The following is a 17,986-nucleotide window of genomic DNA, read 5'->3' on the forward strand; positions in this document are numbered from 1 at the left end:
CCACGGCACGTGGGGTAGGACACAGGGCAGAGCAGCACGGGTCCCCTCAGCCACGTGTCCTTGGTAAGCCTCGTGGAGCCGTCCACGGGCATGCGGGGATGCCAGTGTGCATGGGAAGGGGCCACACACCACAACACCATGGATTGTGCACGGAGTGAATCACCAACACAAAAAGCCCTGTTTCTGTGTGCGCTCTCCCGCACCATTCCAGAGCTGATACAGATTCTTAATCCACTTCTCCACGTTTTCTCCTAAATCAACGACCTCCCCCCAAGTATCTGTCTGCAGACCACACAGTAAAAACAAGTAATCGGCCATGGCTCATGGGGCATGGGGGCGGAAGGCGTAGAAGCCAGGCTGCTGGGGCTTGGGGGGAGGAGTGGTGCGGAGAGGCGGAGACCAAGGCGGGCGGTGACCAGTTCGGGTATGGTCACTGGCCTGGGAGGACAGCTCGGGCTCTCTCCACGCCTTTTCCTGGGGACGACAGCTCCTCCTGCGCCCCCGTGGGACGTGCAGGCACTTACCTTCTGTCCGGGGGATCCCTTCTCGCCATCCAAGCCAGGGGCGCCCTGGGTGGAAGAGAAGACAGAGGCGCGGGCAGCTCAGCAAGTGAAGTGCAAGCCCAGGATGGCCAGCCGGAGGGTCCAGACGCGCCCCCAGCACAGAGCAGGGCCTGCCCACTGGGCCGGGCATGCCCCCAGCACAGAGCAGGGCCTGCTCATGGGGCTGGACAGGACACACCCCTGAGCACAGAGCAGGGCCCGCCCACTGGGCCGGACACACCCCGAGCACAGAGCCAACCTTGGGCCCAAATCCTGAAGCACACAAAACTGCTAACAAATCTAATGGCGAACTAGCAGCTAGACTCCATCCTTGTGTCCCAGCCGTGGTGACACGCGCAGGAACTTCGTGCCCGGATCCTTGGACTCAGCCTGGGGCCAGGCGCAGGGGAGGGGCAGGGTGGGGGCGGCAGGCAGGAGCTGCCTGGCAGGGGGCTGAGCCCCTGGGGAGGAGACGCCCAAGAGGGAGCACTGAGCCCGGACCCCGGGACAGCCAGGTGTAAGCTCTGCCCAGGGTCTCTGCAGCTTTGCTCACGGCAGCCCCAGGGGGGCTGGCACAGCCACATGGCCGCTCCGCTCCCTGCCCTGCTCCAGGGGGAGGTGCACGGTTTCCACACGTCCTGCACAGGTGCAGGGGTGCTCGGGGAGCCCCTGGGTTTCCACATGTCCTGGGCAGGTGCAGGGGTGCTCAGGGAGCCCCTGGGTTTCCACACCTCCTGCGCAGGTGCAGGGGGATCCCCTGGGTTTCCACACCTCCTGTGCAGGTGCAGGGGTGCAGGGGGACCCCCTGGGTTTCCACACCTCCTGCGCAGGTGCAGGGGTGCAGGGGGACCCCCTGGGTTTCCACACCTCCTGCGCAGGTGCAGGGGTGCTCGGGGACCCCCTGGGTTTCCACGCCTCCTGTGCAGGTGCAGGGGGACCCCCTGGGTTTCTACACCTCCTGCACAGGTGCAGGGGTGCTCGGGGAACCCCTGGGTTTCCACACCTCCTGCGCAGGGGCAGGGGGACCCCCTGGGTTTCCACACCTCCTGCACAGGTGCAGGGGTGCGGGGGGACCCCCTGGGTTTCCACACGTCCTGCGCAGGTGCAGGGGTGCTGGGGGACCCCCTGGGTATCCACACGTCCTGCGCAGGTGCAGGGGTGCAGGGGACCTGTGGCGGAGGGCGGGGAGCAGGGACCCCTGTGGTTTCCACACGTCCTGCGCAGGTGCTGGGGGACCCCCTGGGTTTCCACACGTCCTGCGCAGGTGCAGGGGTGCAGGGGACCTGTGGCGGAGGGCGGGGAGCAGGGACCCCTGTGGTTTGTGCTCATGCGCGCGTGGACCTGAAGCAGCTCTGGAAAAGCAAGCCGACTTGAGAAGCAAAGCGGAAGCAGCCCCGAGTGCGGCGGTCACGCCGTCGGCGTGTGGCTTACCCGTGAGCCCGAGAAGCCCATGATCCCTTCCTCTCCCTTCAGGGAGATGCCCTAGGAGAGGAACAGGAGGTGAAGCGGGCTCTGGTCCTCCAGGGTCCCGGGACCCGGAGCCCGCCGCGCCATCCCCGGCCCAGACTTACTATGGCCCCTGGCTCTCCCTCGCTTCCTTTTTCACCCTGCAAAGGAGACGGAGAGTGAGAAACGCTCGCTAGTTTGGATGCAGTCACATTTGAAAACCAGAGTTTGCGACACGAGGCGAGCCGTATTTAGTAAAACCCCGACAACCAATGATTCGGTCCAGGTGATAGCAATCGACGACTCGGACGTTTGCAGCTGCAAACCGCAAAGGGAAAAACGGGCACAAGAGAGGTGACGGGACCCCGTCCCCTGCCTCCCCAAGCAGCTTCCCGCGTCACACGTCTGTCACGTCCCCAATGGTGGGGACACGCAGAGGAGCCCCTAATCACACCCATGCGACAGCGCTACCGCAAGGTCCTCTAAGGAAGGGGAGCCTTGGGGACATTTTAGGTCCCTGGCAGGAGCAGCTGTTTGGCTTTGCACGCCGGGCCCTTTCCCACCACTGCTCACAGGCTGGGCTCCCCCAGCCCACGGCTGCCCCCTGCAGGCTGCGGGGACCAGCCCGGGAGCCGGCTCTCCTCTGTGGCACACAGGGAAGCAATACCCTCAGCAAGCTCGAGTGCTCCCTCCTCCACTACTGTGCTGACCTCCGGCCAGGCCCACCGGCCGCCTCCCGGCCACTGCTGTCAACGGCCACTCACAATCTGGCCCAGAGCCACCTGTGTCCATTCTGTCCCCAAGGCAGTGGCTCTGTCTGCCAAATCCCAGCCATGACCAAGGACCCCCGGCATGGAGACGGATGCTGGCGTCGGGATAGCGTTCTACTTGCAGAAATCTGATCTCCATCTTGGGGAGTTTGGTCCCCGCGTGCTGGGTGTGCCCGACACCTGTGAGCATTTCACGTGTGGTCTCCACAGCTCCAAGGACTGGGACAGGGGCCGCGGAGGCTGGGAGAGGAGTCCCTGGCTGAGCGGAAGCTGGGGGACAGGTGTCTGCTTCCACCTCAGACTCAGCAAGGTTTCAAGCCACCAGAACGCTGACAGTTCCAGGGCACGCCCTGGAAAACGGACTTTGATCCAGGAAAGAACTTCAGAAGGTGGGTTCCCTCCTCCCCAGCACAACGCGGTGTCCACACCGTTCCCCGATCCTGAGGCCCGGGCTCTCCTCCCCAGCACAACGCGGTGTCCACACCATTCCCTGATCCTGAGACCCGGCCTCTCAAGGTCCATGGTAGCTTTTTTTTTTTTTAATTGCTATACTTTTTTCAATTTTTAAATAGAAGATGATGGCAACGCATTATTTCATATGTAGGAGTTTAGGAGCACAGTGGCACTTTCTCAAGTGGATTCTCGGGCTGCCTCAAGTGTTGAGGAAGATGGATGCAAAGGTGTTTCGCGAGTCTCTCAACTGGCGGCACCTGGAGCATTCCGGGAGGCCCTCGGTGTGTTTTGGGAACCGTCTGCCATTGTGGGGGTGAGGCCTTCTCACCTCGGACGTGACTGGAGAACCCGTTAGGTCTCAGCTCCGCTGGGAATTCTGCCGCAGGCTGCTTACCTTGTACTGATCGGGGTGGAAGGTGGTCTTTGTGGGCCCGACGATGGGATAGATGGTGTCGAATGGAATGCCATTGGGACCCGGCGCTCCTATGTCGCCCTGCACGGGGTGGCCAAGCAGCGTGGTTAGCAGTCTACACTCTGTCCACCACACGCGCCGACCTGGTTAGCAGTCTACACTCTGTCTACCACACGCACCAACCTGGTTAGCAGTCTACACTCTGTCCACCACACGCGCCGACCTGGTTAGCAGTCTACACTCTGTCCACCACACGCGCCGACCTGGTTAGCAGTCTACAGTCTGTCCACCACACGCGCCGACCTGGTTAGCAGTCTACACTCTGTCCACCACACGCGCCGACCTGGTTAGCAGTCTACACTCTGTCCACCACACGCGCTGACCTGGTTAGCAGTCTACACTCTGTCCACCACACGCGCCGACCTGGTTAGCAGTCTACACTGTCCACCACACGCACTGACCTGGTTAGCAGTCTACACTCTGTCCACCACACGCGCCGACCTGGTTAGCAGTCTACAGTCTGTCCACCACACGCGCCGACCTGGTTAGCAGTCTACACTGTCCACCACACGCGCCGACCTGGTTAGCAGTCTACACTGTCCACCACACGCGCCGACCTGGTTAGCAGTCTACACTCTGTCCACCACACGCGCCGACCTGGTTAGCAGTCTACACTCTGTCCACCACACGCGCCGACCTGGTTAGCAGTCTGCACTCTGTCCACCACACGCGCCGACCTGGTTAGCAGTCTACACTCTGTCCACCACACGCGTCGACCTGGTTAGCAGTCTACACTCTGTCCACCACACGCAGTGACTGACCTGGTTAGCAGTCTACACTCTGTCCACCACACGCGCCGACCTGGTTAGCAGTCTACACTCTGTCCACCACACGCGCCGACCTGGTTAGCAGTCTATACTGTCCACCACACGCGCCGACCTGGTTAGCAGTCTACACTGTCCACCACACGCGCCGACCTGGTTAGCAGTCTACACTCTGTCCACCACACGCGCCGACCTGGTTAGCAGTCTGCACTCTGTCCACCACACGCGCCGACCTGGTTAGCAGTCTACACTCTGTCCACCACACGCGCCGACCTGGTTAGCAGTCTACACTCTGTCCACCACACGCGCCGACCTGGTTAGCAGTCTGCACTCTGTCCACCACACGCGCCGACCTGGTTAGCAGTCTGCACTCTGTCCACCACACGCGCCGACCTGGTTAGCAGTCTACACTCTGTCCACCACATGCGCCGACCTGGTTAGCAGTCTACACTCTGTCCACCACACGCGCCGACCTGGTTAGCAGTCTACACTCTGTCCACCACATGCGCCGACCTGGTTAGCAGTCTACACTGTCCACCACACGCTCCGGTGGAGCCGAGCAGTCTACACTCTGTCCACCACACGCACCGACCAGGTTAGCAGCCTTCACTCTGTCCACCACACGCGCCGACCTGGTTAGCAGTCTACACTCTGTCCACCACATGCGCCGACCTGGTTAGCAGTCTACACTCTGTCCACCACATGCGCCGACCTGGTTAGCAGTCTACACTCTGTCCACCACATGCGCCGACCTGGTTAGTAGTCTACAGTCTACACTCTGTCCACCACACGCACCGACCTGGTTAACACTCTACACTCTGTCCACCACACGCACCGACCTGGTTAGCAGTCTGCACTCTGTCCACCACACGCGCCGACCTGGTTAGCAGTCTACACTCTGTCCACCACACGCGCCAACCTGGTTAGCAGTCTACACTCTGTCCACCACACGCACCGACCTGGTTAGCAGTCTACACTCTGTCCACCACACGCGCCGACCTGGTTAGCAGTCTGCACTCTGTCCACCACACGCGCCGACCTGGTTAGCAGTCTGCACTCTGTCCACCACAAGTGCCGACCGGTTAGCAGTCTACACTCTGTCCACCACACGCGCCAACCTGGTTAGCAGTCTACACTCTGTCCACCACACGCACCGACCTGGTTAGCAGTCTGCACTCTGTCCACCACACGCGCCGACCTGGTTAGCAGTCTACACTCTGTCCACCACACGCGCTGACCTGGCTTCCGTCCCACCCCGCGTGTCCATCCTCCCCTCCCGCCCGTGCTTCCTCCCCCACTTTCTTCCTGCGGCCACCCGATCCAGCTCATCACAGGGGTCTACGTCTGCACGTTGGGATCTGCAGTGTTTCTGTCTGACTTCTCCTGTGCCATCAGCGCCAAGAACAGAATCTTCTCTTCACACTGGGCAGTGCCGATGCCACCCGGTGTGCGCTCAGAGAGCAGTGGGGACGACGCAAACGAGGCGTCAGTGAACGGGGCAGGGCGGGGGTCTCCTGGTGCATGGGGGTGTGGGTGGGGGTCTCCTGGTACATGGGAGAGGGTAGGGGTCTCCTGGTGCATGGAGGTGTGGGTGGGGGTCTCCTGGTGCATGGAGGTGTGGGTGTGGGTCTCCTGGTGCATGGGGGAGAGGGTGGGGGTCTCCTGGTGCATGGGGGTGTGGGTGGGGGGTCTCCTGGTGCATGGGGGTGTGGGTGGGGGTCTCCTGGTGCATGGGGAAGAGGGTAGGGGTCTCCTGGTGAATGGGGGAGAGGGTGGGGGTCTCCTAGTGCATGGTTGTGTGGGTGAGGGGTCTCCTGGTGCATGGGGGAGAGGGCAGGGGTCTTCCTGGTGCATGGGGGAGGGCAGGGGTCTCCTGGTGCATGGGGGGGAGAGGGTAGGGGTCTCCTGGTGCATGGGGGTGTGGGTGGGGGTCTCCTGGTGCATGGGGGAGAGGGTGGGGGTCTCCTGGTGCATGGGGGAGAGGGTGGGGGTCTCCTGGTGCATGGTTGTGTGGGTGAGGGGTCTCCTGGTGATTGGGGTTGTGGGTGAAAGAGTTTCCTGGTGCATGGGGATGTGGGTGGGGGTCTCTTGGTGCATGGGGAGTACAGGTAAGGGATTTCCTGGTGCATGGGGGTTGTGGGTGGGGGTCTCCTGGTGCATGGGGGAGGTCTCACTCACGGCACATGGGCACCATGTAGAGCCTTTGGTCACAGGATCTCATGTGTGCGCCTCTCAAAGGCAGGAGGGGTCTTGACCCTGAGCACCACAGCAAACATGAAGGTCACATGACCTTCCGCCTGCCACTGAGGCCAGCCAGAGCCGGGCCCTGAGGGTGGCCGCACCCATCCCTCAACCCCCTTTGGGTCCCACGGGGGCTGGACAGGGGCTGACCCTGGAGGTCAAGGCCAGAGCCTTGGGCCTGCGTTCCGTGTCTCACCCACGCGTGACCGTCTGCAGCGTGCTGGGGGACGGGTGGCGTCCCACGTTCCCTGTGCCAGTGCTCTGCACGGGACCCCAGAGAGCAGCAGCAAACCCGGCTGGGAGGGTGCTGCACCCGGCCGCCCCGTGTGCGCCTGCCGGGCCCTTACCTTCTCACCCTTTTTTCCATAAAAACCAAGTCCGCGGTTGCCCTGAAGAGACAAATGGCTTCTGTAAGATTTCAGACGCTGACCACCATTTTGCGCTAGAGAGACCCCCAACCTATCCACGGTGACATTGCTGACCCACAGCGCTTGCCCGACGGGTGGGCCACGTCCTGGGCACGCCCGGAGCCAAGGCCCTGCCTGCCACTCCCGCAGCCGCCCGTGGAAGCGCACAGGCCCCGATTTCCCTGGAGCAGACGACGGAGCGGACCCGGCCTCCCTCTGGCCGGAGCCTTTGCTCATTGCAGCGCGTGGCCTGATCCCACCCTCCCCTGCTTTCCAGGTGGACCGGAATCCAGTGATGGGAGACGTTCGGTGTAAGCCGATCTTTCCGTCTTCCGTTTTGCTTCTCTGTGAGCATTCGAGATTCCGGATCTGGGAGGTCGTCCGGACCCTGGGGGGTGGGATCCACGCACCCCACACACAGCGCCCCCCACCTTTCCTTCCAAACCAGGTTGCTTCTCTCCCAGGGCTTCCCGGTTCCCGCAGCGACCAAAGACCCTGTCGGATCTTCCGCTCTGCAGTGTGCCGCCCGCCCCCTGCCCCCGCCCCGTCTTTTTGGAAAACAGAAACAAAGCTTTAATGAATCTCTGCCTTCGCCTTCCCACCTGGCTGGGGGCGGCGATGAACGCCCACAGGGCAGTGAGCCAGGCCCGGCGGGCAGGCAAGAGTCCCCCACGACCTCGCTCTGCCTCCCGAGCCGGCTGCCGAGTGCCCAGAAAGTGCCCTGGCCTTCCGTGTGCGGTGGCCAGGGGAGATCAGAGCCGGGCCTCGGCTCCCGCCTGGGCCGCTCCCAGCTCCGAGCCTCCCTCGCCCGCCCCAGGCCACGGTGGGAGGACCAGCAGCCTCAGCAAGCTCCGGCCGGAGGGGACGGGGCCCCGGGGGCGCCCGGGGGAGGGCAGGGTGGCCATGGCCAAGGGGGCAGAGAGAGGGGACTTCCCGTGGAGCAGGCGTGGGGTGTGAGGGAGTGATGTGTCCTCATGGGGACACAGGCAGTGGTGGTCAGAAGTCCCCGGGAGCAGCTCCCGGCTCCTGCGAAGTCTCCCCAAATACGGGCCTTGGCAAGCCCCTTCAGTTTGTGCTGGACACGGATCCCCCTGCCCCGGCCATCGCTCTCCGGTTCTCTAACTGACCGCCTGCCTTCTCACGCCCCACCAAATTAACAGCCTTCCTCTGATGACAATCGTGTAGGTCTAGTCCATGTCCCCAGAGGCCAACCCTGCACCCTCGGACGCCTAATCACACCCGGGGTAGAAACACAGCCTCCCTCTCCCTACGACAGACACCAGGGGCCTGCAAAAGTTCACGGAGGGAGGCAGAGTTGTAGCACAGCTGGTAAAGCCACTGCCTGCAATGCAGGCATCCCACATGGGCGCCAGTTCAAGTCCCGGGTGCGCCACTTCTGATCCAGCTCCCTGCTAATGGCCTGGGAAAGCGGTGGAAAATGGCCCAAGTGCTTGGGCCCCTGCACCCTACATGGAAGGCTTTCCTTGGAACTCATGTGGGACACCCGAAAGAAGCTCCTGGCTTCAGCCTGGCCCCGCCCTGGCCATTGTGGCCACCTGGGGAGTGAACCAGCAGATGAAGGCTCTCTCTCTCCCTCTCACTCTGCCTTTCAAATAAATAAATAAAAGTTCATGGAAATCGTTATTAAAAACCTATGCATGGATTTCAAAGTTGTTCTGCAGCAAAATGAATTCCTATCATTTCCATTTTCCGCGGCCTTTCTGAAGCGCCCTCATAAGCTAACACCCGTGGGTGCGTGTGAACGCCCCATGAACTGGTCTAGCCCAGACTTCAATCAGAGGGTCACGGTGAGGTATCTCACAGCAACAGGGCCGTGCTAAGGATTTGCAAACATGGTATCTAATCCGCCAGCCGCGGCTCGGCCGAGTTATCATGAGAGCCTGACATTAAGACTTAACAGCCTGCCACGTGTCCCCCCCCCCCTCCTCGCGGCACGTGGCTGTCAGAGAGGAGTTCCAGGTGCGCTAAATGAGTGCTGCAACACCCAAGTCCCCTCCCCTCCCCACCGCCAGCCCTACTTACAGGGTGTCCTTTGGGTCCCGGGGGTCCAGGTGGTCCCTGCACAAAGACAAGGCCAAGTTGCAAAGTGTGTTCTGCACCTGGGGTCCCAGGGGACTCCTGCAAATCCCCGCGGAGCCACCGCTGCTGGCCTGTGTGTACACAGGCTCCCACCACATCTGTCTCGCAGACGGAGAGAGCCGGCGGGAGCGGACAGGGCTGCCGGGTCCCGCACTGGCTACTTTGCTCTGTGAGCTTCCCCTAAGTCCTGGAGCTGCCTGTGGTGACCCCAGCGAGGGTCAGGCCCTGGGCTGCAGAAATGCAGTCTGCTGGGAGCTCACGAGACCCCGGCTGGCTCCTGCCCCTTATGGGGTCTGCTGTGCCCAGGGTGGGGGCCCCTTGTCAGGTGGGTGGGTGCAGGGGCTGGCACAGCTTGTGTGTGACTGGAAGGGCGCTGGGCTCCACATCACAGCTGACATGGTCCTCACTCTTCAACCTCAAAAGCAGCAACACATGTGTGTGTGTGTGTGTGTGCAAAGGATGGCCCGTCTGTCACGCCCCTGTCAGGTGCCGAGGGGCCAGGTGCTTACCGGTCTTCCTGGAGCGCCAACTGGGCCCATCGGCCCCATAGGTCCGGGGCGGCCGGGAGGCCCCTGGGGACAGACAAGGAGAGGGAGTGGTTAAGGGGGTTGGCTGACACCGCAGTCCTGCAGTTCTGAAGCTTCCCTTTGGAACATTCTGGAAGGAACACAAGGCTTACCTGGAAGCCGACCAGCCCCGGTTCTCCGATTTCACCCTAGTGGGGAAAAAGGAACGGGCAGAGTTACAGCTGTGAATGACAAACCCGGGAGCTGGACGTGTCCTGGACGCTACAGCGCCCTCTGGGGCCTGAAGCTACACACGGCCGACAGCAGCAGGGACGGAGGCCACCGTGACCAGCCAGTGCCACGCCTGCCTTCTCCGCTCATGCACCCACTCAGAGGAAGGCCCTCCCCCCTGGATGGGGCGACCCCTCCCCCCCGCCTGCGCCCACGCACCCGGTATCTGTCACGGTCCTCTTCAGACAGCGCGTACGGCTCACCCTTCTGCCCCTTGGGTCCTTGGGGCCCCTACAGCAGCGGATTCATCATAATAAGGCAACAGACAGAGAACACGTTCACACCCGGGCAGTCGGCAGCCGCGGCCACGCGGGGGAGCGAGCTCGGGCTTCACGGGCACCGCCCGCTGCTCCCGTGGCCCTTCCTGTGCCACCTGAGCTCAGAGGGGACGTCCCACTTCCTGTCTGCCCACAGTCTCGTTCCCGGGAGCCCGGACAGAGCTGTTTCCTCTGCATACCCAGGCGCCCATGCTCCTTCGTGATGGTGTCTGGGCAGGCTTGGCCATGGTGTGCGGGACACGGCCACCCCCATGCTCTCAGGCACCTCGTGGGAGAGACGCTGGGCAGGTCTTTAACACTGGAAGTGTGCGACATACGGCGTACGAGACGGAGGTTTTAGGGAAAGTGGTGTTTTAATGTAACAGAAAACCACGTAGTTTACTGAAAAGCGGAACCACATTAGAAGGAAACAGCCAGGAGCGGGGGACTCGAGGGAGAGGTGAAACCATGAACACGAGAAGGGGATTTGAGACCGTCCTCCTCCACCTGGCCCAGCCTGGCTATCCCGGGCATCTGGGGGAGGGGGAGTGAGCCACTGGGCACCCCACTGTGCTTTTACTGTCATTTGAATCTCGTACGGGGGACAATGAACTGACAGACTGCAGGCGGCAAGAACATGAACCAAACCAGCTCTTTTCCATCTCGCGTGGACAGAGTGAACACGGATCCAGGAAAACCTCCCTGGGTCCTAACAGAGGGAGGCCTGAGAGGCGCGCCCTGCAGGGGTCTCCTGCCCAGCCCACCACGGAGCCACGCGGAGGCAATGCACCCGCCCTGCCCTGTGTCCCAGGGGTACTCACAGCGGGCCAGGGTCCTGCCCTGCCCCCTGGCCACCCCATGCCCTGGGGGTACTCACGGGTGAGCCGGGGAAGCCGCCAGTGCCGGAGGGACCCTGTGGGCCTTCGTCGCCCCTGGTCCCGTTGCAGCCGTCATAGCCGGGTGGCCCTCTGGGGCCGCCTTGCCCTGGGTGTCCCTGTGGAAGACGAGAGTGGGTGAGGCCCCCAGCCCGTGGTCTCGGCCGTCAAGGGGCTGCGAGGTAAACCAGTCGTGGACATTCCCCTAAATGATGTCCCTGGCCTGAGCCCAAGGAAGTGACAATGCAGACATGGATGAACCCGTGAGTGACAAACCTAAGGCCCCGAGCTGGGGAAGGGCTTTTGGGACAAAGCCCCGTTTCACACGGGCTTCAGGAAGAAGCCAGCTGTCTAGGGTTTCCTCTGTCTGGCTTCCTCGGGCAACGGTCTTTCAGCAGGGACAGGTAAGAGAAGACTGGGAAATTCTAGAAGATTCTAGAAGCTGCTGGCTCCTCAGGATCTGCTGAGCAATCAGGACGCGCCAGACCAGACCAGTGCACCCAGGGCCAGGCTGTGCGTCATATACCACAGGGCTGCAGCCTGAATTTTTGTTTCTTTGGAGGTATTTAGACAGAAGCTTTATCACCGTGCATTTTCTTCTCGGCCTTGGTCTCCTGGATAAGAAACCAAACATGCATTCCAGAGTGAGAGCTGGAGGTCGCCAGGGTGTCTTCCACTATCACTCGGAGAGATTTGGGGAATTTTAAGAGAAGCGGAAAAAATCCTACACAAACAGGACCCTGTGCCCTGCACGCTGAAATGCTGAGGGAGCAGAAGCTCCCACTGCTTGGACATCTCTCCGCCGGAGTCACTGCATCCGAGATGAACCTGACAGTCTTTTAAGTCAAGCTCTGGCGCGTCCGAGAAATCCGTACTGCGCCTGTAAAACCTGCGGTGCGATCTCCCAGACGCCCAGAGCTGGCTCTCTGGCGGCGACATCCAAGGAGTTTAAAAGCCCGGGAGATTTCCCTTTGGGCCCGGCACTTTGATGATCTGCTGAGCGCCTGAAGGGAACACATGCCCCTGCAGCTCTGACCGCTGCTCCAGGTCCCCGTGGCCCACAGCTGTGTGGCGTCAACGCGTGAGCGTCTGAGCCCCCACTCAGCTGACACCGAGGGTCCCCGGGCCACCGGGGGCTCGTGTCTCGCGAAACATGACTTCCTCTCCATGCTGCTTCCTTGTGTTGCAAGCGACTTCCTGGACGTGAAGCTAAAGATGGGAAGGGCTGGGGTCTCTGGGACCACCCCCTCCCCCGCCTCCTATTTGCTCCTGCAGCCTGGGAGGGCGGCTCTGGCCCCGTGAGCGTGCGTGTGCATGCATGTCTATGCATACACGTGTGTGCACATGCGTGTGATGTAGGTAAGATGCCTCGGCACACACGTGAGGTCGCCCAGCACCACAGCTGCCCAGGCGGGAGGCGCCCCGGGACGTGCGATAAACATCTTCATCCCCAAGGTCAGGTCTGGCCAGGAAGCCGGTCCTGGGAACTCTGCCCCGGAGCCCCCAGGAAGGCTCTGAGTCAGGCCGCTTTGTTTATTTTTTATACCACAAGAAGCGGAGTAAACTAGGTTATAAAAACACATTTTATTGCATTTGGAGATTTTTCTCATGGACGCCCCATGCCTTTTCTTTCGCTCATTTTATTTGAGAAGCTGCACCAGGGCTGAGCCAGCCTCGCCCCGTCCGCAGTCCCGGCTCTGCAGGGGACTGGCGGGGCCTTACCGGGCACACCTGAGCCTCATTTGGCTTTTATTCCAAACCGGGGCCCAGATCTGCAGTGCAGCCCGGTTCTGCCCCACAGCCCTACGGACACCGACAAAGGACACAGCCGGTCCAGCATTTGGGTCCCGGGGGGAAAGACGCAGATGGGGCCCCCGCGCCTCTCGTGTTCTAAACAGAACAGGAGGTCTTGCTCCATGCGTTTCTGTAAGTCATAACCGCAGGGCTTTGAACGCACATGGTGTTCTGCAACGCTTAGCTTCAAAACTTACAGGGATTCCGTCAGCTCCAGGAAACCCAGAGACGCCGCGGGCTCCCTAGGAAGAAAGCAGATGCGTTCAGGGAGGCCCCACCCAAGTCCACACACACTCAGGGAGGCCCCCGAGACCCCCAAGTCCACACACACTCAGGGAGGCCCCCGAGACCCCCAAGTCCACACACACTCAGGGAGGCCCCCGAGACCCCCAAATCCACACACACTCAGGGAGGCCCCCCGAGACTCCCAAGTCCACACACACTCAGGGAGACCCCCCGAGACCCCCAAGTCCCCACATACTCAGGGAGGCCACACCTGAGACACCCCAGTTCACACACATTCAGGGAGGCGCCCCGAGACACCCAAATCCACACACACTCAGGGAGATCCCCGAGACTCCCCAAGTCCACACACACTCAGGGAGGCCCCCCGAGATTCCCAAGTCCCCACATACTCAGGGAGGCCACACTTGAGACACCCCAGTTCACACACATTCAGGGAGGCCCCCCGAGATCCCCAAATCCACACATACTCAGGGAGGGCCCTAACCGAAACCCCCAAGTCATGCACACTCAGGGAGACCCCCCCGAGACCCCCAAATCCACACACACTCAAGGAGACCCCCGAGACCCCCCAAGTCCACACACATTCAGGGAGGGCCCTAACCGAGACCCCCAAATCCACACACACTCAGGGAGGCCCCGCCCAAGACCCTCAAGTCCACACACACTCAGGGAGGCCCCACCAGAGACCCCCAAGTCCACACACACTCAAGGAGGCCCCGAGACCCCCAAGTCCACACACACTCAGGGAGGCCCCCCGAGACTCCCAAGTCCACACACACTCAGGGAGGCCCCCCGAGACTCCCAAGTCCACACACACTCAGGGAGGCCCCCCGAGACCCCCGAGTCCACACACACTCAAGGAGGGCCCTGAGACCCCCAAATCCACACACACGGGGAGGCCCCACGCAAGACCGCTAAATCCCCACACACATGGGGTTAGGTCCCTCCCGAGACCCCTAACGTCCCCCACACACACGGGGGGAGGCCCCGCCTGGACCTACCACGTCTCCCTTGGGTCCGGTTATCCCAGGGGCACCCCGCTCGCCCTTGTCGCCTTTGCGGCCCTGCAGTCCTGGGAACCCCTGTAGGCCGGGGGGTCCGGTGTAGCCCTGGGGGCCCACTGGCCCGGGCTGGCCCTGCAGGAGAAGCACACGGTCAGATTCCAGGAGGATCGCACACTTCCGGTCACAGCCGCCATCTTCAGAGAAGGTTCTAGAAAACTGCGCTCGTCAGCCACGACAGGGACAGGGATTTCTGCCTGAAGACAGAAGGCAGACAGTCTGGGAGTTGGAAGTGTTAAAGGCGACATGAAGCGATGCTAAATCACAAGCCACGACGCTGGCTGGAAGGGGAAGGGCGTTCTCGGCTTCTTACTGTGCAAACCACGTCCCAGGCGGATTCCTGCAATTTGGCTCCATCCTCTCCCCGGCATGGATGTAGCAGGCGGGGAGGCCTCCCAGGCACCACAGTGACCCCGGGCCCTTGGGGAGGTATTCACCTCTTTCATTCACACACACAGAAGAGATGGGGTTTCGGGAACCACAAGCACACACGTCCACGCTCCTTAGGACAGCAAATTTCAAATCAAAATGACAAGCGAGGATGTGGAGAAACCAGAGCCTGAGGCTCCCCACGGCCACGGCCACGGCCACGGCCACGGCCACGGCGGGCCCACCCCGCCCTGTGACACCGAGCGGGACCTGCACAGACGCTCGCACGGCTGTGTGCACGACACCGAGAGCTGACCACTGCCCTGACGTCTCAGCAGTGCGGAACAGGCAAACAACTGGCTGCATCTGGGGACCTCGGTCCACCAAGGAAGTCCCAGCACCTGGCGGGGCGCATGCCCCGGACGGTTATGGTAAGACATGAGCCAGATACGACGAGAGTCCCGGGAGACTCCCCTTCCAGCGGAGTCACCTAAAATACCGAAATCATGGAAAGCGGTGGCAGGGAGGGGTCGCAGGCCTGTGGCAGGGGTGGCGTTCAGTGGGGCTGTGGGTTCCCTGCGTGGTGGCCGGAGCAGCAAGGTTAATGTCCTTCGCGTCACGGAACAGGACACTGGAAAACGCTATAATGGTCAACCTCAGGTGGTACATGTGTTAACCACAACAAGCAAGGAAAAAGCCAAAGTACCCCAAAGAAATTCTTAATAATGAAAAGGGTTTCCCTGTGACCGATGGAACTAATCCTTGGAGTATACAGTTGCGGGTTAGCGTCTGTCGGGGTGAGCCCGCTGTTTGCTCCTCGCCTGCAACCTTCCCCCGCCAAGGGCATTTTGCCAAGATGGTCCCAGCTCCTCCTTGCCCTGATGTGGAGCGGGGGTGGGGTCAGCTCCTTCCCTGACCCTAAGGACATTTCCTGCAGAAACTGCCCCGCAGGAGTGGTGTCTGCCTGCCCAGGACGCTGTGCCCCACGCCAGGGCCCTGGCAGAGTGGGGCGGGGAGACCTCACTCTGAGCATTGATGCCCGGTCGTCCGAGGGCCAGCCCCTGGTGTACGGGAGGCGGTGAGCACCACTCACTGGGAGGATGCGGTTCAGAGGACCCCCAGGAACCGCGGCTCCCCTGCTCCCCCAGGGCCTCGCCTGGCCCAGGGTCCAGCTGTGGGCACGGTGGGATCTTGTCTTCCACCTTCCGCACGTCCAGGAAGCCTTCAGAGAGCGCCACGGTCAGCAAACTCTCCCCGGGGTAGCCTGGTCCCAAGCCCGGTAGGCGGGTGAGGCCCGTGCATCTGAGCCATCTCTGGAGAGTGTTCCAGGGGCAAGGCTGCTGCCCTGGTCTCCCGGCCTGGGGCACAGGCAGGCGTGGCTCCTGCACACGCACACGGGAGCCTGTATCAGTGCTTCACTTCCTGGCGGAGTAACACGCCGGGTACGGAATGTCGGGTACGACGTGTCCGTTCACCTGGACTGTTTCTAGCCTTTGACCCTTGTGTGTAGTCCTGGTGTGAACGTGTGTGAACCAGCACCCGAGTTCCCACCTCCAGTCCTTACGGGCGCACCATCCTGCACTCCCATCACAAGGGTTCCAGTCTCCCCACGTCCTGGCCTCATTTGGCTTCTTCCATTTTCTCGGCTACGGCTGCCTGAGTGTGCGTCTAGAGGGTGTCACCTCGGAGCTGCCCATGGACGGAAGGTTCCAGAGCCCAGCCCGGCGTCTGCGCTGAGCAAGGGCCAGGGAGGGCGGGGAGGATGCGATGTAGACCTGAGACCCTGGGGACGAGCCTCACTCCTGTCCAGACTGTGAACCGTGCACTGTGAGGTCAAGGCCAAGGACGCCACTGGAACGCCGTGTTGGCCGCCAGGCAGGAGGCGTCCCCAGGAGCTGCAGCGTGTGTTCGACCGGCCAGCAAGGAGGATTCCCTGTGTGCTAACCTCTCGTCCCCGCCCATGCTTGGGTGGGAAGTCCCCATCGGAAAGGTTATTTCTAACTCTTCCTTTCCTTCTGTCGTGAGCGACGTTGCCGATAAAAATTACCCCGGAGACGGCAGGAGTCCGGTTCACGGTCTTTACGTGAGTCTCCAAAGCCCCGAGACTCCCGCACGCCCCTGATAAGAGTATTTCCATAGAATGTCCCTTATGGCCAACGGATGTCACGGGAAGGGGCTGACAGCAGGTGGCGCCGCGCTGCTTCCTGCCCCGGCCCCGCCGGGCCATGGCCCCAGTGCCCACGGGTCCGTCCCGGCAAAGACGGGAATGCCCAGTGCCCTCCACTCACCGCCCGTCTCCGGGGAAGCATGGCGAGGGTTTTAGCTCCCGGGGTCCCCAGGACAGTCCCTGTCTGCCCTGCACCGGGCTCTGGGGAGCCGTGGGGAGCCGTGTGGTCCCACGCCGCTCTCTAGCTCCTCCCTTACTGAAAGGCTGGGACCACCGCACGGGGGCCTTTGTGCCGGGGAGACAGTCCCTCTGCAGAAGCAGAGCCTGGTCGGCGTGAGGGTGGGGCTCGCAGCAAGGTCTGGCACAGGAGTGCCCCGGGTTCAACGTGAGTTCCAGTGGAACCTCTCTCGGCCGTGCTTCAGTGGCGCTCACAGGACAGAGTCTCCGTGGCCGCCGAGAGAGCCACGGCGGCCGTGTGTGTGGGAGGCCTGGTGGGAACCACAGAGGGACGAGGCCAGACTTGAAGCTGCACTGCTTGATGACCATGGCTGCGGACGCAGGGCACCGCCGGCCCCGACGCACGCATCCTCCCGGGAGCTGGGGATTTTCCTTCGCGAGGACGGACACAGCATGACCTCAGCTGTGAAGACCGAGGCGGCGAGACGGGCGGTGGCCGGCGCCTCCGCATACCTGCCCAGGGTCCCAGGACGCTGAGCCGGGTTCCGCCGGCCATACGTTAACCTTCCAACGCGGCCTCGGGGCAGGGGGGACAGCGAGAGTCTGCCATTGGCCGGGGCGGAAGCAAAGGCTTCCAAGACCCAAGCCGCCTCCCTGCACGACAGGGCTGAGGCTGCGGGGCAGGGTCTTCCGGGCAGGGCCAGAACAAGCCCTTGAATGGCAGGAAGTCCTTCTCCATCCTCAGCCGCTTCTTCCTGCCTCTCCTTCTACGGGCACTGGAGCCCCCAAACTCCCACATCCTCCCGGGCCCCGGGGGAGCCTCCCTTCCTCCTCCAGCCCGAGTTGGCCTGGGAAGGCTGCAGCTCCTGGCTGGCGGCCTCGGGGGATTCCAACCAACCCCTTGTTGATTTCTGCTCACCCTTTGCCACACAGCACACGCCCAAGGCAGAGACGGCTACGTCTTGGGGCAGGGAAATAGTTCCTGCTCCAAAATCGAGAAACGCTCGCTTAGGAGTGATGAGTGCACGGAGCATGGAAAGTTCTAGAT

General features: G+C 62.1%; 1 protein-coding gene across 1 annotated transcript in view; it reads right to left on the reverse strand.

The window, feature by feature from the left end:
* COL4A2 (collagen type IV alpha 2 chain) overlaps positions 1-17,986 on the reverse strand; it is a 136,694-nt gene that overhangs the window by 34,557 nt on the left and 84,151 nt on the right. The window contains exons 5-16 of the mRNA XM_051849971.3: positions 14,166-14,300; positions 13,116-13,160; positions 11,127-11,243; positions 10,152-10,223; positions 9,875-9,910; positions 9,705-9,767; positions 9,139-9,174; positions 7,036-7,077; positions 3,606-3,704; positions 2,114-2,149; positions 1,974-2,024; positions 525-569 (exon numbers count right to left, since the gene is read on the reverse strand). Of these exons, the coding sequence (XP_051705931.2) occupies positions 525-569; positions 1,974-2,024; positions 2,114-2,149; positions 3,606-3,704; positions 7,036-7,077; positions 9,139-9,174; positions 9,705-9,767; positions 9,875-9,910; positions 10,152-10,223; positions 11,127-11,243; positions 13,116-13,160; positions 14,166-14,300 (777 nt within the window). The remainder of the gene's footprint in view (positions 1-524; positions 570-1,973; positions 2,025-2,113; positions 2,150-3,605; positions 3,705-7,035; positions 7,078-9,138; positions 9,175-9,704; positions 9,768-9,874; positions 9,911-10,151; positions 10,224-11,126; positions 11,244-13,115; positions 13,161-14,165; positions 14,301-17,986) is intronic.

This window comes from Oryctolagus cuniculus, chromosome 9, assembly GCF_051225735.1.
Source record: "Oryctolagus cuniculus isolate XC-2025 breed Fujian yellow rabbit chromosome 9, ASM5122573v1, whole genome shotgun sequence".
Classification (NCBI taxonomy): domain Eukaryota; kingdom Metazoa; phylum Chordata; class Mammalia; order Lagomorpha; family Leporidae; genus Oryctolagus; species Oryctolagus cuniculus.